Here is a 27,843-nt window from a genome sequence, read left to right as displayed (position 1 = left end):
GGCGATGTGGGAAGGTGGCTACGTATTGTTTACACGCATGTCATTCTGATGCATGAAATACAGTGAATGAACTACATTCCCCAGCTAGCGCTTGCGTAACAATGCCAGATGTCCTCCAGCTGTCACAGTATCTCCTGGTTTCACCAAAACCTTCTCAACCTTTAGCTTGCCCGCTTTCGCCAGCGTGTCTGGCGTCTTGACCGCAATCTCCAGCTTCATCGCTTCAAGAATGACGATCTATATCATATTAGCAATGCCAGATAAACAACCACATGAATGTACTTACCACGCTCTCATCTCCAATGTCATCGCCCTCGCTAACTTCTACCTTCCACACATTCGCGTCGACCGGCGCCTCAACCCCAAGAATATCCGGATCATCCAGCAGCTTCTCCACGGTCCCTTCGTCAACCTGACTCTCAGCCTTCTCCTTCCTCCAGCGTTCTAAACTCTCGTTCTCGGCTTTCGTCATCTCTTCCTGGGCAACCGCTTGCTTCTCCCTAATCTTCCTGACTTCATCGCTCGTCTTCTCTAGAAGCTCGTTGTGCTGCGCCATATCAAACTCCACGTCTTCGTACTCCCACTGGTACTTTCCTGCTCGGAATTTGCCTAGTAGATCATCGAGCTCCTTCTCATTGACCTGGTAGAAGGTCAAGATGTCGAAGTCACGGAAAATCCAAGGCTTTGTGTCAAAACCGGGTTTGTAGGAATAGTAATCCCAGCATGGTACCGTTCGGCCGGTCATCTGATACCCACCAGGTGAGTCAACGGGGTATATCGACATGCAGGAGCCGGCCCATCCAACTGTGCCTTCGGGTGTGAAAACGCGACTTGGGTTCATCTTTGGAGCGGAGAGGCGTTGGCGCGGATCTACGGGCAGCGATACAGTGTTACCACAGAAGAAGCCGACAACTACTGCCATGAATTGGCCCGTGAGGTATATGTCCTTCAGCTGCTGTGGCGTGAAAGCGTTGTTCTTTGCGACGAATGCGAGATTATCGGGTAGGTAAGGTGCGTGAGGCCGCTGGTTAGTCATGTAGCGTTGAGTCGCTTCGTCTTGGAGTTTCGATTCGAATGAGATTGGAAGCTTGAAAACGCGGGTAGGGACTTTGGTGCTTCTCAGGTCGCCGAGATTTGATTCGATGGACTGAAGGTGCGCAATGAGCTCTGATCGAGGGAGCTTGGCACCGTTGTAGTGGAGGAGAAGCGATGTACAGCACCCCACGGTATTATACAGATTGGACTTGATGAGTTCGGGGGTTGAGTCCGAGTGTAATGCGTTCTCCAAAGCAGTGACGCGGCAACGGTGATTGAGATCGAAATTCTCATTCCCGTATTCGATCAGGATATGGTCATCACCTCCTTGACGATATCTGACTTGTGGAGTGCTATTGTTCTGCTCTTTCTCCCAAATGACCGCCTTTCCAATATCCCCCTCATGGAAGTTGCAGTGTGCACCTTGCATTTTCTCGATGCCTTCGAAGTCGCGTCCGCCGTTAATGGCTTGCTGAACTGAGTCCAGAAAGCTGTCATTTCTCTTTCTTTTCTTCAGTGCATCATCGAGACCAGCCCGGACATACTTCACAGTGTTCCCCGCCTTGAGCTGGCCCAGCTTCCACCAGTCGGCTTTAACGACTGTAGTAGAGCTGGTGAACCCACCAAAGTTTGGGCAGTCCACAGGAAAGATACACGGATCGTCTCCAGTCCAGTTCAAGGTGCCCAGTGGATAGCCGTACTCTATCAGATTGCTTGGATGCGCGCCTCCTTCGCCGCCATCTTTACGGGCCCATTTCGGTACCGGTCCTACCAGACGGATTCCGCTCCGCGATGCGTTGTGAGATACCTTCCACTCAGTCTTGTATATCTCCTCGATGAACTTCGGATCGAAGTAGCCTTCGTCGTGGGGTCCAACCATCGCTGTTATTTCCCAACTTGACTCGTAGATGGGGCGCAGCTTTTCTGGGAGCGAAACGCTAGTGAAAGCGTCTGGAAGCTCTCCCACTGTCTGTAACAGATCGCTTGGTGCCAGCGCGCGGCCCTGGTAGCCTCCAATCGCTACGAGCGGCGATGTCGACTTTGAGCCGAAGTATTCCGCAACAGACGGGAATCCCCCGAAGACTGCAAGATATGAGCGACAGCCCCCGCCTGTCGTCTTGCCAATCTTGAGCTTTTGACCAGCTTCGATCTTTACGCTGGTCCACATAGGAAAGGTCTCTTCGTCCAATAATGCTTCCATAGGAGCTCCACACAGCGCGACAATAGCAGGGCCAACAAATCTCAGTTCTGGTCCACTCAGCGTGAGTTCCAGCGCTTCCTTTGATCGCGGGTTTCCCACGAGCATGTTCGCGATCTGGAATGCGATCGGGTCCATGGGTCCAGAATGAGGTACACCTTTACCAACTGTTGGCCGCCCGGGAAGGTCTTGGATTAAAGTGTATGCTCCAGCCGAGATTACGTCGATAGCTTGAGGCGAGTACTTGAAGTCTGTGAGGAAGCTGGTCATGGTGTTGCCGTTCCTGAAGCGCGAATCGTCCAGTATGTTGGCGAGGAATTCGAGATTGGTAGGGGGACCGCAGATGGTAGATTGAGTGAGCAGCTCACTGATTGACGCGATTGCCTCATCTCTGGATGGAGAATGGACCATCGCTTTCGCTATCAAAGGATCTGGTCATCGTTAGTAAGGAACTGAATTACTCTATCAGGGTTCTGATGTCGATATAGGATTTGCGTTTCCTGTAAAGAGAGAAAGGGCGTCGTACCGTAATTTGGAGTAATGCGGACTCCAGTGAAGACCCACGTGTCGGCTCGACTGCCAGGGACATCTTTCCAGGCTACCTTCTGCAGTAGACCGGGCGACGGTGCGTAGTCTCTTAGCGGATTCTCAGCGTAAACACGAGCTTCGATAGCCGATCCTCTCGGCCCTGATGGTTGCATGTCTTTCAACGTCTTGCCATCCAGCCCGTTTTTGCCTGCTAGTTGTGCATCTGCTTGCTTCAGCATGAGTTCTACTAGGTCGATATCGTAGCAAAGCTCCGTAATGCCGTGCTCAACCTGGAGTCGCGTATTCATCTCCAGAAAGAAGAAATCGCCAGACTTATCATCGACGAGATATTCGATGGTACCAGCAGAACCATACTTGATCGACTCAGCGAGGCGTACCGCGGCCTCACCCAGCTTCTTTCGCAGCTCGAGATGCCTCTCTACAAACGGGCTTGGGCATTCTTCAATGACCTTCTGATGTCGTCTTTGGATGGAACATTCGCGTTCGCCGAAGTGGATGGCTTGACCCTGGCCGTTACCGAACACCTGGACTTCAATGTGGTGAGAGGCAGGATAGAAGGCCTCGATGAAAACTCCGGGGTTCTTGAACAGCGTTTCTCCTCTAGATTGCACCATTCGAAAGCCGTCGCGAGCCTCTTCGGCGTTGTTGCAAGTGATTAGTCCCATTCCTAAACATCGATGTTAGACGTCGGCGTGTATCTCACATGTTGTTCACGAACGAATATGACGTACCACCACCGCCCCCGGTCGCTTTCAACATGACAGGAAACCCAATGCGCTCGGCTTCCTTCGCTGCCACCTCTTCGTTCTCGACTAGGCCTTTCGTCCCGGGTACGATGGGAACATGAGCCTTTTCCGCCAGATCTCGGGCGGTGTGCTTAACACCAAAGGCATCGATGGCGTCCGATGATGGCCCGACCCAGATGAGACCTGTATCACCGACCAGACGCGCGAAATGGGCGTTCTCTGACAGGAACCCATATCCAGGTATGATTGCTTGCGCGCCCCTTTCCTTAGCTATGCGCAGTACGGCTGCCTCATCAGTATATGCAGTCGCGTTGCTTCCTGGTAGCAAAACTGCTTCGTCGGCATCTCGGACATGCTGCGACGCGGCATCGGCTTCTGAATAGATGGCGATGGTCTTGATGCCGAGTCTTTTGGCCGTTCTGGTGATGCGCACCTGTACCCGCAATGTCAGTCGGAGGTTGTTATCGATAACGGGGCAATTCCGCGGCTCCAGCGCCACATACCGCGATCTCGCCTCTATTCGCAATCAACAGAACTCGTAGTTTTTGCATTTCAGACATTGGAGCAAATGGTTCGCGAACGCAATCACCTCATCCAAATCATTCACGAGCCGGCTCCTTCTATGAGTTCCATAGTTGGAGGCAGGTTGCATGACCCCACCTTTCCGCCATTCCCCTTTCGCGCCGATATCTTACCTCCACCCGTTAGAGCGAAGGCATTGTCATTGGTGCTTTACCAAACGCGTAGGCTTTCTCCCGGGGTGTCTCCGGTGATGCAGACGTCACCGCCGACGTTCGAGAGGCGGGGTCGATAACAAGCATCCATGGATTGGAGGATGACGCTACGCGTGCAGCGCGTTTAACAGCTGTGGGGAAAGTTCGACCATTGCGGGATAACGCCGAGTATGACTTTGGAATGGTATGAAAGCATGACCTCCGGTCCGAGCGGATTACTCCAACTACTCCAACTCTCTCCGCTACCACTACACGCGCATCTGATGACCTACTCGAGAACCAACGCAAGACACTTCGTACTCCAACCGTAGTGCTTCACTCTCACCAGCTAACGAATTTCTTCGTACAAGGGTCTACAATGCCAGCTATCAAGCATCCTGTAAAGATCAACGTGGATCTGGGTGAAGGATACGGAAACTTCAAATGCGGGCCAGATGATGAGTTAATTCCACTTATTGACCATGCAAACATAGCCTGTGGTTTCCACGCTGGGTACGTGAAACCCTTGTATCAATATCTTCAATTCCACTCTACTGACGACAAGTAATCAGGGACCCATTGATTATGCACCAGACAGTATTGGCCTGCAAAAAGCACAACATCAAAATCGGTGCACATCCTGGCCTCCCAGACATTCAAGGCTTCGGCCGACGCGAGATCAAAATGTCGCCGGAAGAACTGACAGCTGCTGTTCGCTATCAAGTCGGCGCGTTGAAAGCGTTTTTGGATGCAGAAGATGTGCCCTTACATCATGTCAAGCCCCATGGCGTATTGTACGGGATGATGTATCGGGACAGGGAAGTGTGCCGTGCAGTTTATGCTGGTGTGCCCAAAGGAACAACAGTATTTGGTCTTGCGGGAACTCTGCACGAAGAGGTTGCGAAAGAGCTTGGATTGCCGTTCGTAGCAGAGCTTTACGGAGATGTCAAGTACAACAAGGACAAGACCTTGGTAATCGACCGTAAGAAGAGGTATGTTGCATGCGTATGCTTCCATTGAGTGCAATGCTGACTGTGTGCAGACCATGGCTTCCAGAAGAGGCGAGAAAGCACATTCAGAGTCAGGTAGAAACTGCAACTGTCACGGCTGTTACCGGCGAGGAGCTGCAACTTCCTATAGGGGACCACGAGGTCTCGATGTGCTGCCACTCGGATTCGCCTGGGGCTGTGGAGATTGTCAAAGCTGCAAGAGGAATTGTTGATCAGTTCAACAGTAAGCACTTTGGGCAGTCTTGAGTATCGCGCGTTTGTAAATAGTCGGTCTTTCATTGCAAAATCAACGGGAGATATTATAATTTCAAGTTCAAGCATCATTACGGGAGGCTGCGTACAGGATTTGTCTGGCTAACAAGGTATCGAGATGTTACCTTTCGATCCATTCAGTGAAGCTTAACACATACACAACCTTCCGAACACATTGGATTATTTGAAGAGTATTGACATTCTATTCACATTGAACTCCCCTGCCTTTATCCGGCCCCAAGTCATTCAAAAGTCCACGCTCCTATATCATGCATACATTTTCGAAGAAACAAAAGTCCAAACAAATCCAAGCTCTTCCTGTTATATACCAGATATGGGCTGTGGATGCAACAAGACGCCCCATATGCAAGCTGTTCATCGATCTTTCGCACAGTTCAATTCCCCATTACGGATGCCAACCATATGGTCTCAGGTGTGCGTGACCGGCCATGGAGCTATAATCGAACAACAAATCGGTCGGTTCGTTATCACGTTTGTAAACGCGGATGGGCTCATCGTGAGTCCGGAGATATCGCTCCACGCTGGTGGTGGATGCTCGGCTGTAGGCCTTGTAACTCGACTAGTGCCGTCCATATCGGTTTCTACCGGACCTCCCCGTGTGGAAGCCTCCAGCTATTGTCGAGGCCCTGGATGCGAGCTCCGGCGGCAATGGAATGACAGCGCCTAACGGCCTTTACTGCACTGCTAGTGCTCTGCAAGTCTATTGTTGTATTATGAATCGCTTGCGTCGCCCATGGTAACGTCGCCAGCGCCCGTATCCTGCACGAGCGGCGAAGTTGCAGGAAGTATGGCGGACCGCGGCCGGTTGTATTCGGCGAGATGATCGGGCATGCTCGCTGGTGTAGAGGATCGGGAGTCGAAGTCCTCTTCGGCAGGGGGCGAGAAGTCCCATACCTAGACGGATTAGTATGTTGTGGTAATAGTAATTGCGTGCTTCAAGCTTACCTCCATGATTGTCCGACCGCCCCGGCTGGCCATTATGACGGCCTTCTCTTCCTCAAACACCACCCTCCAAACGGCCTCGGCAGGGCTGCTTAGCTCTCGGACGGGAACACCGGTCTTTAGATCCCAGACCTTGACGCGACCATCGCTGCCACCGCTGACAATCCTGGTGTTGTCGAATTGTAGACTCGTAACGCTGTTGTCGTGGGCAGCTAGTCGATGAATAGCCTGGTACGTTGCGAGGCTCCACACGCGGACCGAGCCGTCTGATCCACCAGTTACAAGAATGTCGTCACGCATCTGAAGCTGCCCGACAAGCGAGGTGTGGCCCTGTAGTACAGCGAGGCATTTGCTACACGAGAGAGTTAGTTTCGATAATGTTGTGGCACGCGAGCGGACTTACCCATCATTGGGATCCCATATCCGGACACTGGTGTCCAGACTGCCTGTTGCAATCTTCTTCCCGTCAAAGGCGATCGCATATATCTGACTAAAGTGGCCAGTGAGTGTGCGCAGGCACTTGCCCTCGGATATGCTCCAAATCTTGGCTGTGGTGTCGTAGCTGCCGGACACAACGATGTCACCGTGTATTTCGAGGCATCGGACGCTAGCCTGGTGACCAATGAGTACATGCTTGCATAGGCCCTTCTTGAGATCCCAGATGCGCAGTGTGGTATCCCTTGAGCCGGATATAGCCGTGTTCGCATCGGACATCTTCAAGCATCGCACAGTCGAAGTATGACCGCGCAGAGTGAACTGGGGAAAGCTGACAACCTCTGTTAGTTGCTATCATGGGGGAGACGGCAGAACAACTTACCCAGTTGCAAGATTCCAGACGCGCACATCGCGATCGCATCCACCGCTGACTAGAAGGTCGCCCCAAGGCACCATAGCCCATACACCCATGACGTGTCCCTGGAGCGTCTTCTGATGGTCGCCGACAGTATCGAAGACGTGGATCTTCGCGTTGTCAAGTGCAACCACAATGTACTTGTTGGTCAGGTGTAGACTGGTTACTACGCCCTGATCCGGAGTAATCTGCCGCGCATCGCACACTCCTCCATTCCGCCACGCCGTCTCAACCATGTACCGCTGCTTGAAATGCGACCGGTATGTGGTTGCTTGTTGTTTTCGTTGTGAAGGCTTCCTCTTCGCGGCTCGGTCCAGGCTCTGCGTCCGCAGACCATCAGCACCGCCGTTGGACGGGCCGACCTCAAGATGTTCTCTCGTAGCGACGTCCTCTACCCTCGGTGCGCGCTCGTCGTTCTGCCACCATGACTTTGAGTCGGTGTCCTCCATCTCGTCGGTTGTGTCGTCTTCCTCAATTCTTTCTTCTCTCGACAGAGCCCTGAAGGAGTACTTCTGGCACAGTAACCGCCAGGCGCTGTCGTCATTGACGAGTTCGCGCCACTTCTTGGATACCTGCGATGCCCGAGCGAGGGTAGTGGGGTCGTCTACACATTCCAGAATCTGTGCGATGTGTCAGCGATCGGGACTATACGGGGAATGTGTACAAAACGCACTCTTAAGCAGAGTTCGGTAGGCAGAACCATGAAGGGGTCCTTCTTCAATCTAGGACTGACGAATTCGGCAACAAAGCTGAGCTCCTGGCTGTCGCACAAATTGAGCAGCTCGCCCAGCAGGCGCATCCGCTCGGCTCTGTTCATGTCGCCAAACTGCGCCCGTATGCTCTTGATGTCTCCATCTTCGTGTTCGGCGGCGGTGCTCCAGTCGGGCACCCGCTGGGTCGGTGTCGGACTCGGCGCAGGCGTAGGCGGTGAGGCGGGCGCAGAGGGGAGGAGATTGTGCGGTATCGTCGAGCTCAGGGGGCTGTTGGGTGTGAGTATGGGCCGTGGTGCTCCCGATCGAGACATGCGGCCGGGCTTGCGCGGGTGTGGTGATGTGTACATGGTGGAGCGCGAGGACGAGGCTGTAGCGGTGGCAGAGGCGGCCATGTCGGTGTCAGAGTCTTCAGTCGGCGGCCCTGGGGCATCTCGGTCTTCCCGGACGGGTGTGAAGTAGTCTGACGAGTCCATGACGGCGGTCTTGCAGACTTCGGAAGCGGTATGGCGTTCCCTAGACGGCACGGCGCTCTCTGTGTAGCAGCGAATGGCAGAACGGCAGGGGCGGCGGACGGGTATCGATGTCGTCCAACGGGGCGCAAATATGGCGGCAGTCACGCTGGAACGAAGGGAAGGAGGTCTGCGGAGGTTTCGAGTGGGCAGGCGCGACTGAGTGACGCCGGCGGCCAGCCAAGACATCTCTCAGCCCTGGCAACCTCAGACGTCCATTTCCAAGCTTCACATCACCATCCCTGCATATGCACTTGAGACGACTGAGCCTAGTCTGCATGGTAAATCTCCTGTGCTGCGTCTACGGTCTTGCGTGCAGTCCATAATTAGACGCTCGTCGTCAAACGTCCCAAGGGGTCTGGCGCAGGCCATCATGTTTCATGCCATTGTATTGTCTTTGCGAACGCCAAACCGCCGTGGTTCCTTCGACACCAACAAGCGCAAAACCAATGGCTGAGACCCGCACCCTCGAGTGCTGCGTAGCACGGAGCGGTCCAGTTTTCCTTCCATGTATCTTCAGCCGCCATCACCTGTCACGCAGAGATGCACCGTGTACGCCTTAGGCACAGTACAACACCACCTGAGCACCCATTTGCACGGCGCTTAGAGTCACGAGCCGGCTACGCTATCTCGCCATCACAAGCGACCCTTGTTGCAACTCAATAACTAACATGTCATGGCGGTCACGCCCTGCACCTCCTTTTCCATTAGAAGACGTGCACGGTTCTTGTCGTAAGAGCTCGATCGATCGCCCTAAGTTCGACATGATGTTTCCAAGGCCCGAACATTCGACCTTGGTACTCTTCGAATCAACCAAACTACAATGCATACTGCTCGGGTTATCTCGTTCCTGGTGATGTAGGCGATCCAAGCAATGCTTGGATGGTACATCTCGATTGCGAGCCTACATACAGGTGCTCTCGAATCTTAGGTCCTGGACTGCATGCTAGCACATTTCTTGTGCTCCTCAAGTTCTGTGCGGCAAAAGCACTGCAGACATTGATGAACGCCCCAAATGTAGGTAGGTCCTAGCAAAATGCGAATGGGTGTAGGAGCTCAAGTTGCACCTTGCGTTCTGCTGAGTTATCGTTTGGTTCGTTCAAGGAGCGGTCTCGAGGCGTGATGCGCAAGAAGCTATGCCGCCGAACATCTCCGCTGGGGACCGACATGTGCTTCCCCGTTCGATATCTCTCGATTCGGTCATGTTGCGCACGGTGTCTTTTGGCGTGATGTTCCCGAGGTCTTCGTAGAGGCGGGTGCTTACCTAAAGAAGGCTGGCAGGACGGGCATGGTGCGAGGGAAGCACGCAATTTCCCCGCGACGTCATTGGATCCGACATCGTCGCATTCCCATCAGTTTCCGCGCGACGGGTCCGTCAACGGTCCAGCCCGTTTGTAATCGTGAATATAGCGTCATCATGGTGTCTCTGTACTGTCTCCACCCTCGCATACCTCTGCCCTTGATACGCGCTTCATCTGGGCAACAGCCATGAGCGTTCCCCGTAGTTTGTTCGCCAGCGCGCGAGCATCACGAACCGCAACCACTACTCGATGCTTCGCCAAGAGACCATCTCAGACTTTGCTGCTGTTTGCGAGGCAGCAGTCGAACCAAGCTACTAGACAGCTGCACCAGCAGACACCACGGAAAGCCCAACACGCCGCTGCCGCCCAAGAAGTCGAATCTTCAAACCCCGCCCTATCCTTCCCATGCCTCGACGCGCACGAATCTCGCTCTGCGTCTCTCTCAAGAAAACGAGCGTCCTCAGGGCCCGAGCCCTCGTATACCTCCGGACACACGCTAAACTTCCATTCGACCCAGCCTATTCTGCTCGACTGGGGCGGCATACTGCCAGAGTTCAACATCGCATATGAAACGTGGGGGCAGCTGGACTCCAACAAGAGCAATGCCATCTTGCTGCACACTGGATTATCCGCATCTAGTCATGCCCACAGCACAGAGACGAATACGAAGCCAGGGTGGTGGGAGAAGTTCATTGGGCCTGGGAAGCCTCTAGACACCAACAAGTATTTCGTCATCTGCACAAATGTCATTGGAGGCTGCTACGGCTCGACTGGGCCTTCTTCGATCGACCCCGCGAACGGCGAGCGTTACGCGACTCGATTTCCGATTCTTACAATGGAGGACATGGTACGCGCGCAGTTCCGACTACTGGATAACCTCGGCATACAGAAGCTGTACGCGAGTGTAGGATCGAGCATGGGTGGCATGCAGAGTCTGGCAGCTGGAACGCTTTTCCCGGAACGGGTGGGCCGTCTCGTTAGCATCAGCGGATGTGCGCGCAGCCACCCATACAGTATCGCCATGAGACACACTCAGCGGCAAGGTCAGTACAAACACTCTAGGTCAGCCATGCGCAATCGTTGACGTGCAACTAGTACTCATGATGGACCCCAACTGGGCTCGCGGTTTTTACTATGACGGTATTCCTCCACACGGCGGTATGAAGCTTGCCCGAGAAATCGCTACAGTCACGTATCGGAGTGGTCCCGAATGGGAGCAGCGATTTGGCCGCCGGCGTGCCGATCCTTCGCGACCACCTGCTCTCTGCCCCGACTTCCTCATTGAAACATACCTCGATCATGCGGGAGAAAAATGGTGTCTGGAGTACGATCCAAACAGCTTGCTCTACGTTTCGAAGGCTATGGATCTATTCGATCTGGGACAAGAGCACCGTAACCGCATCAACGAGGTGCGCAAGGCGAACAGCGGTAAAATGCAGGCATACTTGGACGGCCATGATATCACATCCGACACCAGCAGCGACGTCTGCAGTCTGACTTTGCCTGATCAGCCCTATGAGGAGAAGGAGCAGCCCGCCGACATCGATGCTGTAGCTCAGACTGACGGAAACGAACCACCGGCCGACCTCGTGGCAGGTCTGAAGCCACTCGCGAATACTCCAACTCTTGTTCTAGGTGTCGCCAGTGATATTCTTTTCCCTGCTTGGCAGCAAAAGGAAATTGCAACGACACTCAAGCGCACTGGCAACAAGAACGTCACGCACATCGAGCTTGGAGAGGAGAAGAGCTTATTCGGCCATGACACGTTCTTGCTAGATCTTCAGAACGTCGGAGGTGCTGTCCAGAACTTCCTGGGATGAGCGCAGTACTCTTTTTTCTTCGAACAATCACTGATCTACCAGGAGCAGCTATTGAACTTGAAGAATGTGCATTGCAGGCGTTTTGTTGATCCCTCACGAGCGTCGAAATATTTCTATACCAAAGAACCCAATATTATTTTTGCCCTTATATTGTCACCTACTTTGAGCCAGGGATCTCGCTATTGACATTCAATCCCTTCCACTCTGCGCTCATAGCCTCGCCGACCCACTTGCACTCTGTCAGCCCAATGTGCTCGCGGACGTATAGCTCCAATGTTTTCGCTCCCGGCGCACCTGTGTAAATTCCCAAGGCACCTACTCGGGGAACGTGTAAGCTAGACGCGAGCCGGGTATCCGCTGTCGTCTGCAATGGAATGAGTCGTGTAGCTGTCTCGGATGTGGCCGAAGCAGCAGATGATGGGGAGAGAGCCGACAAGTGGACCAGCGTTGGGAAGTGGGCATGTGCGGGTGATAATGAGGGCTTGGGGTGTGTTAGTATGACCATGCTTAAAGGTCTGAGAGATTCTTTGGAACAGTCTGTCGTCGGGTGTTTTTCTTTGGTGCCCTCTAGAGCAGACTCGGGATACGAAACAGGTGCTGTAGTCGGAGCGTTTTCTGCGGCCAAGGCCTCTAGATGCCGAGTGACACTGTTGATGCCAACGAGCAAGTGATTGCCAATTTCCGGTGATGGGGGTGTGTTCTCGGGGCCATCCTCGTTTGCCTTGCTGTTACGTTTGCGCTTCTTGCCTTTGGATGGGTGGATATAGGTTCTGCGATGGTCACCTAAAGGCGTAAGAAGACTATGGAATTGTTAATGACCGAATTGGGAGAACTTGTGATGCAACTGTCAGAAATCGGCGGGCGCGGGTTCATGAAGCTCCTCTCTGCGTACCTACTTGGATAGCAATTCTAATATGACTTCTTCGTCCTCGCGTGTGATCTCGGGCCTGTACAAATCAGCATAGCTCGTGGGTTGAAGCATAGTACCACCCACCACTGCGTCTCAGAAAACGGCGACGATGTCTTGAACACAGGTTTTGCATTGGCCTTTGCCGTTTGTTTCGTCGCAGGGGCCATGACGAATTGTGTGCTCTCTGACCCTTCTTCCTCGTACCACTGACCGTGGTGATGGTCACGTCGTCAACGTCGAAACAGCAAAAGTAGTTTTCAAGCTGACCGAAGTGCGCCCGAAGCCTTGTCAGTACTCAGTCTAGATAAGTGAGACTTGTAAGGTGGAGTAGACCGGCGTGCCTTGCATTAGAAGGAGGATTTCTCGCTCTTGGACGGATAGGGCTTAGCGCACCCTCGCTAGCGGCGCGCTAGCTCCACAGCGGGAACGAACCAGGATGACGATAGTGGGGTTTCTCAGCTACGCGTCCGAATATCTGAAGCTCTGCCTACCAACTGGAACCGTTTCCTTCGGAGCGCATACCCTCAATTCACTGTGTTGCAGTCGCTGACGCTAATGAGACCCAATCCCCCCGCGTTTTCCCTGCCGCCGCGCGGGGCTATCGGTCACTAAGGCTGGGAGCTGCTGCTGTTGCCTGTACTGGGGAACTGCTTGCCTCTGCCTGGCCTCACCTGCCTGCACGCGTGTTAACAGTCGCCGGCCACGCCTAGTCCTTTCGCAAACAGCACCGCCTGCCCTCTACCGTCATGACCGCGCCGGACAACGACACAGTGCAGCCTGTCGCTGCAGACGAGCCGCCAACCACCGCCTCTGCCTCGCCGCCGCGCCGCGACTCGATTGAAGACGCCGACGCAAGCTTCACCCGCAAACGCCCCCGCCTACACAGCGGGAGCAACAGTCTATGCGCTATGCCTACCGACCCACAAACTCCCGTCAACACCGCCATGTCGCCCTCGGAAAAGCAGGTAGAAATGACAATACGCTCACACCCGCCCTCTTCTCCGGTACACGGTGGAGATGAGGACTACACCAATCCTGACAACTTTCTCGAGGCTGCTTCTCCTACCCCGGGCCAGTCTCCAATACTCATTACTAGTTCCGAGGACGAGCGCGGGAGTCCGCCCATCATGATAATAGACGACGACGATGAAGCAGACGCCTTCTCCGTGCAGGTGGACGCAGAAGATTATTTTCGCCGGTTCCCCTACGCACACCACGGGAGTTACTCCACGGTTGTTCGCGACCTGGCCAACCACGTTCAAGGAGGTAAGTCATGTCTCACATCCACTAAACGCCTGCGATACTAAAATGTTTCAGTTGACAACGACATCGATCCCCACTTCTTTCCCAGCATTTCGCAATGGCTGACCGATCTACCCGAGCCTGGCCCCCAGGTAGACTTACACGGTTTCTATACGAGCAAGGCCATGTTTTGGGACGACCTCGCTGGACTGGTGCACAATTTGCTCTCACGCAGGGCTACGTTTAGCCACCATTTGGATGATCGTCGTGCGGGCGACATGTTCTACGCTTTCCTCAGTGCCTACATCAGGGCATGCTCCCTCCTCCTCCTCGCCGACGTATGGCTACTCTCCCAACCTCGTCCCGGCGAGATATATTCTTTGCCTCTTCTTAGTCAGAAGCATATGCGAAACTGGTATACCATTCTTCGCCCGGACAAGGCACCTGTATTCGCTATGGTGAGCAAAGAATATTCTGTCGATGTTCGCAAAATGATCGGATTGTTACAAAAGGATTTTATGGCTGCCAACGGTGCCCAAAATATCTTACGGCTATCCAGCGAGGCCTTCCACCGCGTGCCATTGAACGTGCAAACCCAGATTGCGTTGGTTGCCGCCCCGGTCCTGACTTCATTGGGCGGCTCGATGTTCCAGGATCCTAGCCCTGCGACTGACCCCAATCGCTCCGAGTTCTGTCGCGGAATATTGCAATTCTTGGAGAAATACATGGACGACCTCTTCGACTTGAGTAGAACCACCGATGCTGTCTCCGCTCGAGACTTGATTCAGTACTTTCACGCGCTATTATTTGAGCTCTGTCTCTGGGATAAGGATATCGAATCGGATCTGGTGGACAAGTTCCTCGACTTCAGGAGCGTAGATTCGCCGACTACTTCTTCTCCGACCGAAGTCGATCGTACTGGACCCGAACACCAGTATCGCGATGAGCCTCAGTACTTTCCAGCTTTAGTCGCCAACGCTTGGAAGTTCAAGCTTCTGCGCCGATACCTCACCAAAGGTAAGATGGATCTACGCGTCATGAGTATAGCTATGATGGATGTTTCCTTGGTAGAGATCTGGAGACAGTACAACAACCCCGATTCGACAGGCGAACACCCCGTCATGCGATATCTAGCCGACTTTCTGCTTTATGGGAACGTCGTTGACTACATTGTCAGCGTCGACTCACACCCGCAACTGATCGCGCGCAGCGGTAACATCGTTGGTTTTCTTGTCGTAACTAGACGTTGGACAGATGACCAAGCGGATGCTATCTGGAACACCGTTGCCAATAGTCCTGACCCTCGTGTCGTTACCGCGACACTGGCCATGCTTAGAGCAATCATGCACATGATGAGGCCTGCAGATCACTTGTACTTTTGTACGAAACTTTATGAATTGCCTATCAGGAGCTACACCGTGGATATTACTCGATTCCTGCGGGAGCTGGGCCCAAAGATCCTGGAGAAAGCATCACCGGAAGATTATGCTGCGAGAGAAGATACTGCTAGGCCATGGAATGTTTGCACCCGCATCATCCGTGACACAATGTGCCAGGCGGATACGGACAAAGACATGTTAGACCTGCATCACGAGGCTGCTAATTACCTGTCAGCTCTGGCTCCTAATGTCTCTGTTGAAGAGCGCCATTCCATCTACAGAGATTGTGCGGATCACATTTACAGTCATTCGACGAAAGCGACTGGAAGCGCAAAAGTCATCTACGCGCTCGCCGCACCAATCCCTTCTGAAGACGAGAATTTTTTCCAAAAGAATCAGGATGTCACACGCAAGATTCTGGATGAGATCGCATGGTTTGTCGAGACTGAGAGGAGTGCCGAATCATCCCTACGTCAACAAACAGCTCTATGTTGCAGATTGGAGCTTCTAGCACTTATGATCTGTTGCGCTGGGTCAGCCATACCCGTTGAGATGTATGAGCAGCTGTGGGACTACACAATCGGTACGCGTGCGCTATCGAACACTACCAGGGATTTGGCATGGGCGCAATTATCCCAGACGCTCAAATTCGCCCCGGACAACAACTACTGCAGACAACTTGTCTCTTCCCATATAATACACATGAACACCGGCATTTACACGAATGGCATGTTCGAATTTGTTGCCAACTATAATTTCCCGATGAAGCGGCAGCTCGTGGGGACTGATCAAGGAGAAAAGGGTGTGTTACAGATCCCCGGTGCAGACGTGCTGTGGTCCATGGTTTTATCCTCACCGGAAGGCACTATTGAGGATCGCGCCGCCCGTCTTCTTGCCAGTCGCTACGTACAGATCAACGAAGCCGATGGCGTTATGCTAGCAGATGTGGAAGCCGCTCATGTCGTTCTAGTGGAAAGATGTATGCAGGAGATGCATTCGGCATGCAGGCTCATACGCGTTCAATCCTCCAATGGAGACTTATCGAATATGGATGTGACTGCAACTGAGAAGATGGTTCTTGAGAATGAAGAGCGTTATCGCAGGATCATTAACTTTCAGAAACTACTGCTGGAGAAGATACGCCACAAACCAGAGTTCAACCGAAGTCGGAGAGCAGATTCCAAAGTCGACGAAACAGACATACCTTACGGTGACGCGATCGCGATCCGGTTTCAGTGCGGCAACGACAGGCAAGTCGTGATGATGGGTGCGGATCATACAGTAAAGGACCTCTACCAAAGATTATGTCACGTATCGGGATACACCAAAATCAACCTTTTCGCAAAGGGTCGGCGGCTCAACATCACTGAGATGTCGAACGAGAAGCTTAATGGCGTCGACTTTGGGGGACAGCTATTAGTACAAAGGGCACCAGACGCGGAAGTCACTCGCCCGATGCCCGGACAGGGTACAGGGTCTTCGGTGTTCGAATCTACCGTACTCAAGCATTTCGACGAACTGTTCTCCTTAATGGACTCTGATGACAACATCAGTCAGATGGTAGGTACCCGTTCGAGATCAAGATGCATTTCACTAACACAAGCAGCTATTCGATTACTTGAGCTTCTTCCCGGCGCGGTATGCTTTTGCAGAGAGCGTCGTGACCGGTGCGGCGCTATCAGAGGAGCTCTTCCCTCCAGGAAAGTTCTATCAGGCGAGATACGCCGCTTTGGCTCTCGAGGCGAGGCTGGCAGAGCAAATCCGTCATGTGCGTTGGTCCGACAATACTTATTGATACAGTTGTACTAACGAGCTAGAAGTCTAATCTGGACGAGAAGTTCCTGGGCCATGCTATACGCCAGTTGAACGAGGCTCTTCTCAATCCTCGGCTCATCAGCGACAACATCTCGAGCTTCCAAGAGCTGCAGCTTGCAGCGGTACTCGTGCATGCTCTGTTGGAGTTTCTTAGAGGTAACTTTCATACTGGCGCGTCTTATATCACGGTTCATGGCTCATGTTAAGCAGAACGTCCTTCTCCCGCCGCTTCGGCTGCTTACTTCTCAGATGGCGCACGGCTCGGAAACCGCCTTGTGACGATCCTATGCATGGCACTAGAAACAAATGAAGATGCTACCGTAATCCAGGATTGTTACGGCACTATCCTAGAGGCCTCACTCCACTCTCGAGTTATCTGGGAAGCGTTCGTTGAGCATCCTCAAACTCCGCGACTCCACCGGGTTCTACTGTTGAGCGACCCCAGGCAGTCTGTGCGAGAGCATGTCGCTCAGAAGATCACATCCGTCTGCGGCGGCGACCTTCCATCCACATGTCCGATCACTAAAGGCGAGATTGCCACACAATTCTGGGCAGTCATTTCCGAGCTCATTCCGGGCTCATTGTGCGTTCCCGCTCAATCACAGCAACTGTTCAGCATTGCCGAGCAAGTCTTCCGGGCGAAGGACGAGTACAAACGGGACGAACCTTCACTCCGACTTTACCTAACATCTTGGAGCGACCTGCTCTTGGATCACCAACATCAGGAATTTGTCGGCCGGGACGACATCGACCGCGTCGTTTTTGGGCTTACGAAACTCATACTGTGCTGCATACTGTCACTCAAGTCTTTTAAGAAGCCTCTTGGTGCAGGCGACTTGATGGAAAAGATCTTCAGGAAGTACATCTTTACGAAGAGGTAAGTCACGCACATCATTCCCATGTTTCGCTTGTTCGCATTGATTTCACCTCAGTTTTGCATCTTACTCTCTCTTCTTTTAGTCAAGTGACATACTGACATGGCCCAGCTCCTCTACTGCAGTGGGCAGCGCAGCCACTGCTCCCATACTGGAGTCTCACACAAGGCATGAGATGTACGATCTCATGCTTGCACTAGCTGAGGATAGCAGCACGTACAATAGCCTGGTCAAACTTGCAGCAGACGTAGAGACCGAGGAGAATGAGCCAGCAATACCAACGCTTGCAGTCGATCGCTCCTTGGAAATACGCTCTAGCACAGGCTATGTGGGTCTGTACAACCCTCGTGCCATCTGCTACGCGAACTCGCTTCTCACGCAGCTCTTCATGAACCTCAATTTCCGCAAGTTCATTCTCGGTTTGGAGCTTCAGGAAGCCAGTGGCTCTCAAAAACTTCTTCTTGAGACCCAGAGACTGTTCACGAACATGCAGCATTCCTTCCGCAAAGCCGCGGATCCCCGGAGCTTTGCAGCTTGCGTAAGGAACTCAGAACTCATGCCAATAGACATCAGCGTTCAGATGGACGCAGATGAATTCTACAATTCCCTCTTCGATCAGTGGGAACGACAGCTCATCAAGGACGAGCACAAGCAGCAATTTCGCTCATTCTATGGAGGGCAAACCTTGAATCAGATCAAATCCAAGGAATGTGAGCATGTCTCGGAACGATCAGAGCCTTTCTTTGCAATACAATGCGATGTTTTGGGCAAAGCAACGCTACAGGAGAGTCTCCAGGCTTTTGTTAGAGGCGATGTCATGGAAGGCGACAACAAGTACAAGTGCGAGAAGTGCGATGGCAAATACGTCGACGCAGTCAAGCGGTGAGTCGCATGTGTATTTGGTAAAGCAAGAAGCTGACAAAATCAGGACCTGTTTCAAGGAGGTGCCCGACAACCTCATCTTCCACCTAAAGCGCTTCGAATTCGACCTGGCCGATTTTAGCCGTAGGAAGGTCTACGATTATTTCGAGTTCCCACCGACCATTGACATTAGCGCATACCATGTCGACCATCTCAGTGACCCAGGCAAGCCAAAAGAAGCCGATATGTTCGATCTTGTTGGCGTGCTCGTACACACGGGCACCTGCGAGCACGGTCATTACTATTCTTACATTCGTGAGCGACCTTGTCCTACAGGAACCACGGCACAAACCTGGGTGGAATTTGATGATAGCAGTGTTGGGTCTTTCGACCCAGCAGACATTGCTTACAAAGCTTTCGGAGGCTTCACGGACGATTCATACAACCGCATACCAAAACAATACTCGGCATATATGCTCTTCTATCAACGCCGCACCGCTGTGGATGATGACCAGCGTGAGTGGGTCACTTCTGCAGACGGAAAAACGCTCAAGGTTCCCATGCCGCCAACTCTCCAGAAGGAAGTTGATTCTGCCAACGAGCTGTTTATCCGAGAATATTCCCGCTTCGACCCCAATCATACAAGGTTTGTGCGGCAGCTGCATGCTATGTCACGTACACTCAACCACGGTTCTTGCTCCGAAGGCCACACGCAGGTAAGCCATGTTATCTTCAACCTACTAAGTCCGAGACGCTAACTTCCTACAGGAAAAGCACTCCTTGCAGATAGTACTTGCGCATCTAGGGCACATCGTCTGGCGTCATACTAATGCCGATATTTTCTCCGAGACGATACTGCAGCTGCGGCGGTCGGTGCTTCCATGCTCAACCTGCTGCAATATCGTTCTCAAGATACTCGCTACCGACGATATTGCCCTTCTCAACATGCTTCTTCGCTGCATGCATGCTAAAGTGCGGTCCCAGATGCGCAGCTTTTTCATTGACTGTCTCAAAGTCTTGCGAGAGAAAGAGCCCGCTCTGTACGGTCTAGAGGGCGCTGACAACGAGATGGATCTGGAATCTTCCACTCCGACAAACGGTATACTTTCAGAGATTACCGCTAGGCTACGTGCCATTGCAGACGAATCTTACATGGCCGTACGGGGCTGGGATGATTTCTATCTCACGCTGACTCAACTGGCCGAGATGGGCCATCTGGAAACCGGTCTTCTATTGGACCACGGCTTCCTGGTATTCTGCTTGAGGCTACTCTGCATGCACTCGTACGCTAGATTCCAGGACGACCAACCCGATCTCTGGAGAATCATAAGCAAGAAGTCGGGTATCTACAACAGATTCATTGGATTCGTATCAGCGTTGCTCTCACGCATGAACACGAGTCTGCAACCTCTTCGCCACGAGCACGATCGTCTGTCTACGCTGGATCGGGAGACCTCGAGGTTTCCACTAACATTCCATGAACGACAAGTTCTGTACCACTGGGACAGCGACCTGAAGGCGATCGCGGTTCTAGACAAAGCCTTGGAAATGTTCGATGAGACAAAGTTGGAACACTTCCACCCGGGCGATATTGTCAAATCGATGCTCAATTGGCAGGACCCACAAGTCCAGACTAATCTTTTGAAGAGCATCTACGAGGGTGTCTCCCTCGAAGCCCCTTTCTGCGATTCTTACGTGAAAGCGGCACTCTCGTATTGCGAGAGCTCTCCGATGGTGGACAACGTTTACAAGATCGTGACAACGGTTTCGAAGGCGGTCGCGTCAGCCAGTAGAATGGACGATGACCGTGTACCAGGAGGCTTGGCGGTTCTGGATTTTGTTGGCGGTCTTCTGCAAACAAAGAATGCGGCCATCTTTCAACAAAAGCACCGACACATATTCTTTACATGGATCATCGCGAAAAGCCGCATATGGGCCACTCCTTTGCTGCTACACGCACAAGACAGTGTGCGAAAAGGTGCACATATGCTGGTCTGCGAGCTATACAAGAGCTACGAAGGATGGCCTCTAGATCTGGTGCAAATGAGGTGGAGAGTACTCCGCGAGATGGCCACTGACATGATGGAGCGCATTCTGTACGAGAAGGATCACGGCATGCTCAAACCTCATCTATCTCCTCTCATCGAAACTTGCCGATTTCTCGTTCAGCAGCTCTACGATCTGATCCATAGCGAGGATCCCGAATTGGATCCATACAGAGACGACACCAACGACAGCTCTCGAATTGCACACTGGACTGGAGAGATAGAGCCAAGGCTAGAGACATGGCCACAGGACGATGGCCTATCAGCGGAAGATCTCTATGATCATTCCGACTTTGGTAGTGATTCAGAGACTGACAACATACACGATAACAACATGTAATTGTTGGGTGGCCTTCCGTCCGCCCGCAATTTACCCAGCTCCATCCGCTCATTATCTTCGCTTCTTTGTGGTATGGCGGCGCCAGCAGCGGCCCTTCAGCGAAGGGTTGAGGCTCGCATTGTTACCAGATGAGCGAATCACGATTTCAACGAGATTTCAGGGTGGTGGGGATTGAATCATGGGTTTCATGAGAGCATGAGAGCATGAGAGCATGAGAGCATGAGAGCATATGCAGACGGTTTTTGAGCCCTGCACATTCCGGGTCTTCGACGGAGTCATTGATAGGGATTGATGCTCCATATGGACTGCAGGTGATGCACCCTGGCATTGGCGTTTTGGCTTCGGTGCTTCATCATTCTTTGCTTTATTGTTCATGCTTGGGCGGCATAGCGTGGTGCTTTGGCGTACTTAGACGGGGGGAGTCTGTATATTAAAGACCAGGTATGACGATCACGCTTGACGACCTTCAGCCTCTTCACGACACAGCAAATAATAATGATTATCACGCAAATAATAACATCTTGTTTCTCCAGCGTGAAGCTGCCCGAGCAGTCGAGTAAGTCGCGGACCTTAGTTCGTACGAAGTCAACGTGAAGAAATTTGGAATGATTTCTCTCCCCCCGCATTTATCACAAAGTTGATTGACATTCAACATAGCAGAACGGGATTTTCATTGCGCTGTTGGCAGCGAAACCCGACAGTTCGCGCGCGGAGGGTCGGGGGTTCATGTATCGATAAGCATCACGCTAGGCTTCGTCAGCGTGGTGGTCGCGCGTCCCACCTGCAGCAGCGACGTCATAGCGAGGTAATTGCGGAAGCTGCGGACAAGCTTTCCAACTATCCAAGCTGTGCGGTCATAACAAGGCGCCCCGGTCGGCTTTTGTGCCTAGGTAGTCTAATCCGATCTCCCGTTCTCTCTTCTAATCAGCGTTCGTCTATCCTTTGTACAAATCCTCAATCTCTTCTTCGCTTGCGACAGCATCCTGGGAAGCAGCACGCGACAACGATTATACCAGTCAACCGGCGCGGACACGACGATAGCTACCATACCGCACGCGAAATCAAAGCCATAACCGCGATTGAAGCGATTGGAATTCGGTAATCACTCACAATGGCCAACAAATTGGACGCGATGAAGCCGCAGAGAAAGATCGAGCTCTTCTCAGGCTCGTACTTTGCGGCATGTACAATGGGTGGCATAATCGCGTGTGGACCTACACACACTATGGTCACGCCGCTGGATTTGGTAAGTCGCATACTTTTGTAGAGAGCGCGTGATGGCCTGGGGACTTTACGGGCTGTCAATTAGGCTTTCAGTTGCTAATTAATGTTTTCCAGGTGAAATGCCGCCGTCAAGTCGATTCCAACCTCTACAAGTCCAACTCACAAGCCTGGAAAATGATTTACTCCAAAGAAGGTCTACGGGGCGTCTTCTTCGGCTGGACACCAACCTTCATCGGCTACTCCATGCAAGGTGCTGGAAAGTACGGATTCTACGAAGTATTCAAATACCTGTACGGCGAAAAGCTGGCGCCCGGCGCGCCGCAAACAGTCGTATACCTAGCTGCCTCCGCTTCCGCCGAGTTCCTCGCCGACATCGCGCTATGTCCTATGGAAGCAATCAAGGTCCGCATGCAGACTACCATGCCACCGTTCGCAAACACACTGAGAGAAGGCTGGGCGAAGGTGATCAAGGAGGAGGGTGTTGGTGGTTTGTACAAGGGCTTGTACCCTCTGTGGGCGCGTCAAATCCCGTACACCATGGTCAAGTTCGCGACATTCGAAGAGACAGTCAAGCAAATCTACGGCTTCTTGGGTAAGCCAAAGGAGTCATACGGGGCCTTGCAGCAAACCGGTGTGAGCTTTCTCGGTGGATACATTGCTGGTGTCGGATGCGCAGTTGTCTCTCATCCCGCAGGTATGTTAAAAACATTGCGTAAAAACTCTAAAATCGCGGAACTGAGCTAACACATACTAGACGTGATGGTCTCGAAACTCAACAGCGACAGAAAGGCTGGCGAGGGCGCTGGACAGGCTATCGGCAGGATATACGGCAAGATCGGGTTCGGCGGCCTTTGGAACGGACTGCCTGTTCGTATATTCATGATTGGTACTTTGACTGCGTTCCAATGGCTCATCTACGATTCCTTCAAGGTCTACCTCGGCGTAAGTTGCTCACCTAGACACGTATACTGATCTTGTGCTAACTGCCTTCTAGCTACCCACTACTGGTGGTCACTAAGACGGCGCAAAATAACCATTACGCGTATGGCGTTTTTGGAGCACGACAGGAGCAAGTACTACCCAATGACGTTTAATTATCTTCACAATTCCTGCCCTGTGTAGAGGGCTATACAGGAGATTGCTTTCGAGAAGTGTGTCCGTGCACGACTGGCGTGATGTTACTGCTGCCGTATATGCTGGTAGGCATTGGCCAGACAAGGTTTTCATTATTTCTAGATCTCGTGACAACAGTTATTCAACGCATTGCTAGCAGCAATTTGATGAGACAGCTTCAAGTACAGGACACGAAAGTAGATATGAGGATGGAAGTGGCAGCATAGGGATGGCGAGTTTTAGGACTGTGGCCGATGTTGTTAATTGAAGGTGTGTAAAACGCTTGGAAACTTCTGTTGCTCAGCCATCACGTATGTACCAATAGGATGAAATGCAAATTGTTCAGTGGTCAAAACAGTACATTGGTACTACTACTAAATATGTATAGAGATCCAGCAAACCAGGGTATGCCTCCGTCATCGTAGAAAGGAAAGTCGTCCCGAGTATATCGCACTCAATTCATAGTCGCCTTCACTTAAAGCTGCGAGAGACCGTTAGCACATGTCATGAAACTCTAGCTACTACCCAATGATCTAGACTAGACTGACTTGATCGTGGGAGCGATGTTGAGGTCAGGCAGCTCGACGAGCGGGCCGTTGATCTCAGGAAGCTCGGTTTCGGGACTTACGTTGAAGTCGTTGCCGCTGGCGGCTTGGTTGCCGTTTCCAGCGCTGTTTCCGTTGCCGTTACCGTTACCGGCCTGGTTGTTGTTCTGTGAAGTGGATGTTAGTTGAAAGTCGAGAAAGGAGGGTGTTGGAGAGAGACTTACGCCATTGCCTTGGCCGTTGTTGTTGCCGTTGTTGAGGAGCGAGTTTCCGCTGCCGGCAGAGGCGCCAGTGACAGAGCCGGCAGTGGTGGTGATGCCGCCGACAAGGCCGCTGACGGTGCCAGTAACGCTGTTGAGGTCGACCTGACGCTTGAGAACTTCGCCAGTGAGGCCTCCAGTAGCGCCAGTGACGGTACCGGTGACAGGCTGGAGGGTACCGGTGACGGGCTTGAGAGCACCAGTGACGGGCTTAAGCTGGCCAGTGACGGGCTTGAGGGTGCCAGTAACGGAGCCAGTGGAGCCAGTAAGACCGCCGACGAGGCCGTTAGCGGTGCCGGTGACACCACCAAGGTTCAACTGACGCTTGAGGAGATCTCCAGTGAGGGCTCCGGTGGCGCCGGTGACGGGCTTGAGAGTGCCGGTGACGGGCTGGAGTTGACCAGTGACGGGCTTAAGAGCACCAGTGACGGAGCCGGTGGTGCCAGTAACACCACCAACGAGGCCGCCGGCAGTGCCAGTGAGACCACCGACGTTCAACTGACGCTTCACGGCATCTCCGGCAGCGGCAGCGACAGGCTTGACAGCATCAGTCACTGGGACGGTGGCGTCGGTGACCGGTTTGACAGTGCCAGTAGCAGTGTTGCCAGTGTTCTGAAGGGCACCGGTGACCTGGCTGAGGAGGGAGAGGAGCTGGGTCTGGCTCAGCTGGCTGACGTCAAGGCCCTGAGTGACACCACGGCCAACGAGGCCATTGACAACGGGAACGTTGTCGGTGATGCCGTCGGTAGTAGGGCCAACAGTGACACCGTTGAGGAGACCACCCTTGCCGTCAGTGACGCCACTGAGGATGGTGCCAGCAACCGGGACGCCGTTGAGGTTGTCAAGAAGCGCCGCACGCTTTCCGTTGTTCAGGATGCTGCTGCCAAGGGGCTTGAGGTTGAAGCTGTTGCCGCTGGCAGCAGAGTTGCCGTTACCAGCCTCGTTGTTGTTGCCATTGCCATTGCCAGCAGTGTTTCCGTTGCCGTTGTTCTGGCCGTTGCTGTTGCCGTTGCCTTGGATGAGGTTGTCGTTGCCTGCACCGGGGTTGGTGACAGAGCCGAGGGTGCTGGTGACGGAACCAAGAAGGTTGTTGACGCCAGCAACCTGAGGAGTAGGGGCTGCGAGGACCGAGGTGGAGAGAGCAATGATGCTAACGGCGATGGAGGAACGCATGTTGGCGGTTGGAGTTTTGTTGGTGGGTTGGTGGATATTAAGAGGGATAAGTATTATTAGTCTATAGCGAACTGAGCGATTGGCAAAGAACTGAAAGAGTGTGGTAGGTGAGCTGGATGATGATTGTAGGTGGACTGCAGTATGGTTTATATGCCCTCACCGCACCCAGGTACTTTCTGATACACCGAGTCAGCACGTCTAGTCAATCGATACTCTCCTAGACGCTCAGGCCCAAGACAAGCCGCAATCGTCACCGGGGTGGAGAGATCCTACACCAAGCCATACCAGGATGAGAAGATTAGAGCTACAGCTTGCCTAGTCATGGCGCACGCATTGGCGATCTTCATGAAAGCATCGCCGATACTGCCGTTGCTGATGAGGCTCTTGCACGTAGACCGCTCTGAAGCTTGTTGGCCTAGCTGAGGAGTAAGATTTGATCCTCTGGGGTATGGCCCACGCATGCTAGAGGATAAGGGGACTAGACCCTTATCCTTAGCGCGTATCTCGAGGTAGATCCCGGCTTTCAAGCTTCCGGAACGCTACTCATGGGCTTGAGTAAGTCATGTTGCGCAACAGATGTCAAAGACACGTCTTAGTTCTCGCGGGGGACTCGAAATTGGGGCGAGAATCTGTAGGCGGCAGGACACTGCGGAAGTCAACGGTGATTGTCCTCAGATTGCCGTCTCATTAGGGACTCGCCTCGTCCTGCTGGCCATCTGCGAGGTGGTGAGGCTCACGATGCATCTGTCTTGCCTCATCCAGTCTTCTGTGACCCTAGGCTTGCGTTGTATGGATGACTCCCCTGACGATCTGCACCTTTCATGACTTACATTCCAAGACGTCGATCTTGCGTTTTCGGACCATATGGTTCAGCGTCATCGGCAAGTTCTGTCTAGCGCGTCGAGGGCAACCCAAAGCGGACGCGATGATCGACGCGGCTAACGGAACGAGGGAGATCAGCTCCACTCTTTGATTGTCGTTCGAGCTGTAACGGCAGGTATCTCGATGGCGGGCAATAAGCTCGCCGATATTCCACTTTGCAGCTTTCCGGTCATCGATGCGAGCGCATTCCCATGCCATCCTAAGATAGCGGTAATGAACAATGGCCGTCTCGCCTCGTTGTTGGCACACTCTTGCCGCTTTGCGCCGGTCTCCCATCTCCTTCGTCGATGATCGTCAGCTATCCAAGCTCGGCCAGCGCAGGTACCTGACTGTCCAACATGAACACCTGATCATCAACAAACACTCCAAAACACCGGGTCAGGGGAGAAATGAGCTATCTTGCGCGGAATCCATACTCCCGGGAGCTGCGCAACCAGGTCACACTGCTCGCCCTGCATTACCTTTCCTTGGGCATTTCTTTGGGTCACTGCGACCCCTTAACAAATCATTAAAGTTGCGGAGTTTGCCATGATGAAGCTGAGGCTGCAGGTGTAAGTGTGTGATGAAACAATCCAGGCGTGGTTCTCGACGCAGGATGGTCAATGCGTTCACGTGCCCAGCTGTCCGCACCTTTCTCCGAAACTCTTGACACTCACCGGCATGAGAAAGAGAAACTCAATCTTCACAGAAAAACATGGCAAGGAATGGTTCAGGGTTCCAACTTACCGCAACTTTACGGGAGATGATCCCGCATATTCTATTGTTTTTCGTATCGGAACTTTATGCCGTGCCTGTCTTTGCTTTTTATCACTGATCAGGGACCAAATGTACTAGGATGTCAACAGCCTTGTCAAACTCAGATAACAGCTCATTCTACAGCCTTTGTCTTTAGAAGACCTTCCCGTCTTCCTCACTGGGTCCGTATCTTCTTCATGTTTTGACACAACACTTCTTGACCACTTTGCACGGCAATCGTCCTTTCATTTCATGGCGTTCAAGCTCGTGTGGAGGAACTTCACATCTATTGCTTTTCGATGCCGCCCTAGATTCCATCCTCGCCATCACTGCACGGCCAGCTTTTATTGACGCTTCTTGGTCAATAAGGGCTGGCATTACGAGCTGATCAAGAAGAGGCTGCACCTCTTGCTGCTTACCAGACGCACCTACTAGTCCAAGCATTCCAGCTTTCATTACCATGTTACCACATCGTCGAGGTAACGAAGCTTGCAGTGTAGCTACTTTGTTGATCCCAAGCCTTGTGGCGTAGGCCGGAGTTTGATGAGAATCAGTTCTGTCGAGCGTGTTGACACTGGATTTGTTGCCGGTATCGGTGCATTAGACGAGGGGTTTCTACAGAGGGTATGGGACAGACGTGTTCGAAGCCATATGGGATGCTGTTCGGGGTTCGAAGATCTTGCTCTGTGCTATGATGAAGGAGTCGCTTGGGAGAGTGCTGTCAGCATTTGGATGACAGACCGCTGATCAAGAGGTTGTGCCGCCGACGGAAGATCAAGCTCGAG

At 52.7% G+C, this 27,843-nt stretch overlaps 7 protein-coding genes across 7 annotated transcripts; 3 read left to right on the top strand and 4 right to left on the bottom strand.

Moving 5' to 3' along the window:
* Window positions 1-84: 84 nt before the first annotated feature.
* J4E87_002822 (uncharacterized protein) lies at window positions 85-4,088 on the bottom strand (the record flags this gene model as incomplete). The annotated part of the gene is made up of 5 exons (XM_049374456.1): window positions 85-237; window positions 287-2,664; window positions 2,760-3,449; window positions 3,514-3,961; window positions 4,032-4,088. 5 exons carry the CDS (start codon window positions 4,086-4,088, stop codon window positions 85-87), a joined length of 3,726 nt encoding a protein of 1,241 aa, XP_049235447.1.
* Window positions 4,089-4,620: 532 nt separating this feature from the next.
* J4E87_002821 (uncharacterized protein) lies at window positions 4,621-5,497 on the top strand (the record flags this gene model as incomplete). Its single annotated transcript, XM_049374455.1, has 3 exons — window positions 4,621-4,754; window positions 4,814-5,233; window positions 5,284-5,497. The coding sequence occupies 3 exons, from the start codon at window positions 4,621-4,623 to the stop codon at window positions 5,495-5,497; spliced, it is 768 nt and encodes a 255-aa protein (XP_049235446.1).
* Window positions 5,498-6,235: 738 nt separating this feature from the next.
* On the bottom strand, window positions 6,236-8,502 carry J4E87_002820 (uncharacterized protein; the record flags this gene model as incomplete). Its single annotated transcript, XM_049374454.1, has 5 exons — window positions 6,236-6,418; window positions 6,470-6,818; window positions 6,870-7,232; window positions 7,284-7,936; window positions 7,990-8,502. 5 exons carry the CDS (start codon window positions 8,500-8,502, stop codon window positions 6,236-6,238), a joined length of 2,061 nt encoding a protein of 686 aa, XP_049235445.1.
* A 1,524-nt stretch (window positions 8,503-10,026) lies between these two features.
* Window positions 10,027-11,659, top strand: J4E87_002819 (uncharacterized protein; the record flags this gene model as incomplete). Its single annotated transcript, XM_049374453.1, has 2 exons — window positions 10,027-10,882; window positions 10,935-11,659. The coding sequence occupies 2 exons, from the start codon at window positions 10,027-10,029 to the stop codon at window positions 11,657-11,659; spliced, it is 1,581 nt and encodes a 526-aa protein (XP_049235444.1).
* Window positions 11,660-11,816: 157 nt separating this feature from the next.
* On the bottom strand, window positions 11,817-12,736 carry J4E87_002818 (uncharacterized protein; the record flags this gene model as incomplete). Its single annotated transcript, XM_049374452.1, has 3 exons — window positions 11,817-12,429; window positions 12,556-12,606; window positions 12,654-12,736. 3 exons carry the CDS (start codon window positions 12,734-12,736, stop codon window positions 11,817-11,819), a joined length of 747 nt encoding a protein of 248 aa, XP_049235443.1.
* A 579-nt stretch (window positions 12,737-13,315) lies between these two features.
* On the top strand, window positions 13,316-21,126 carry J4E87_002817 (uncharacterized protein; the record flags this gene model as incomplete). The annotated part of the gene is made up of 8 exons (XM_049374451.1): window positions 13,316-13,835; window positions 13,887-16,750; window positions 16,797-16,958; window positions 17,008-17,161; window positions 17,216-17,882; window positions 17,992-18,762; window positions 18,809-19,457; window positions 19,654-21,126. 8 exons carry the CDS (start codon window positions 13,316-13,318, stop codon window positions 21,124-21,126), a joined length of 7,260 nt encoding a protein of 2,419 aa, XP_049235442.1.
* Window positions 21,127-24,001: 2,875 nt separating this feature from the next.
* J4E87_002816 (uncharacterized protein) lies at window positions 24,002-25,441 on the bottom strand (the record flags this gene model as incomplete). The annotated part of the gene is made up of 2 exons (XM_049374450.1): window positions 24,002-24,175; window positions 24,233-25,441. The coding sequence occupies 2 exons, from the start codon at window positions 25,439-25,441 to the stop codon at window positions 24,002-24,004; spliced, it is 1,383 nt and encodes a 460-aa protein (XP_049235441.1).
* Between the last annotated feature and the right edge of the window lie 2,402 nt (window positions 25,442-27,843).

The sequence above is a fragment of the Alternaria ethzedia genome (assembly GCF_023757985.1).
Source record: "Alternaria ethzedia strain BMP 0044 chromosome Unknown scaffold_5, whole genome shotgun sequence".
NCBI lineage: Eukaryota > Fungi > Ascomycota > Dothideomycetes > Pleosporales > Pleosporaceae > Alternaria > Alternaria ethzedia.
The sequence above is the reverse complement of the archived record's forward strand: the minus strand, read 5'-3'. Positions and strand labels throughout refer to the sequence as shown.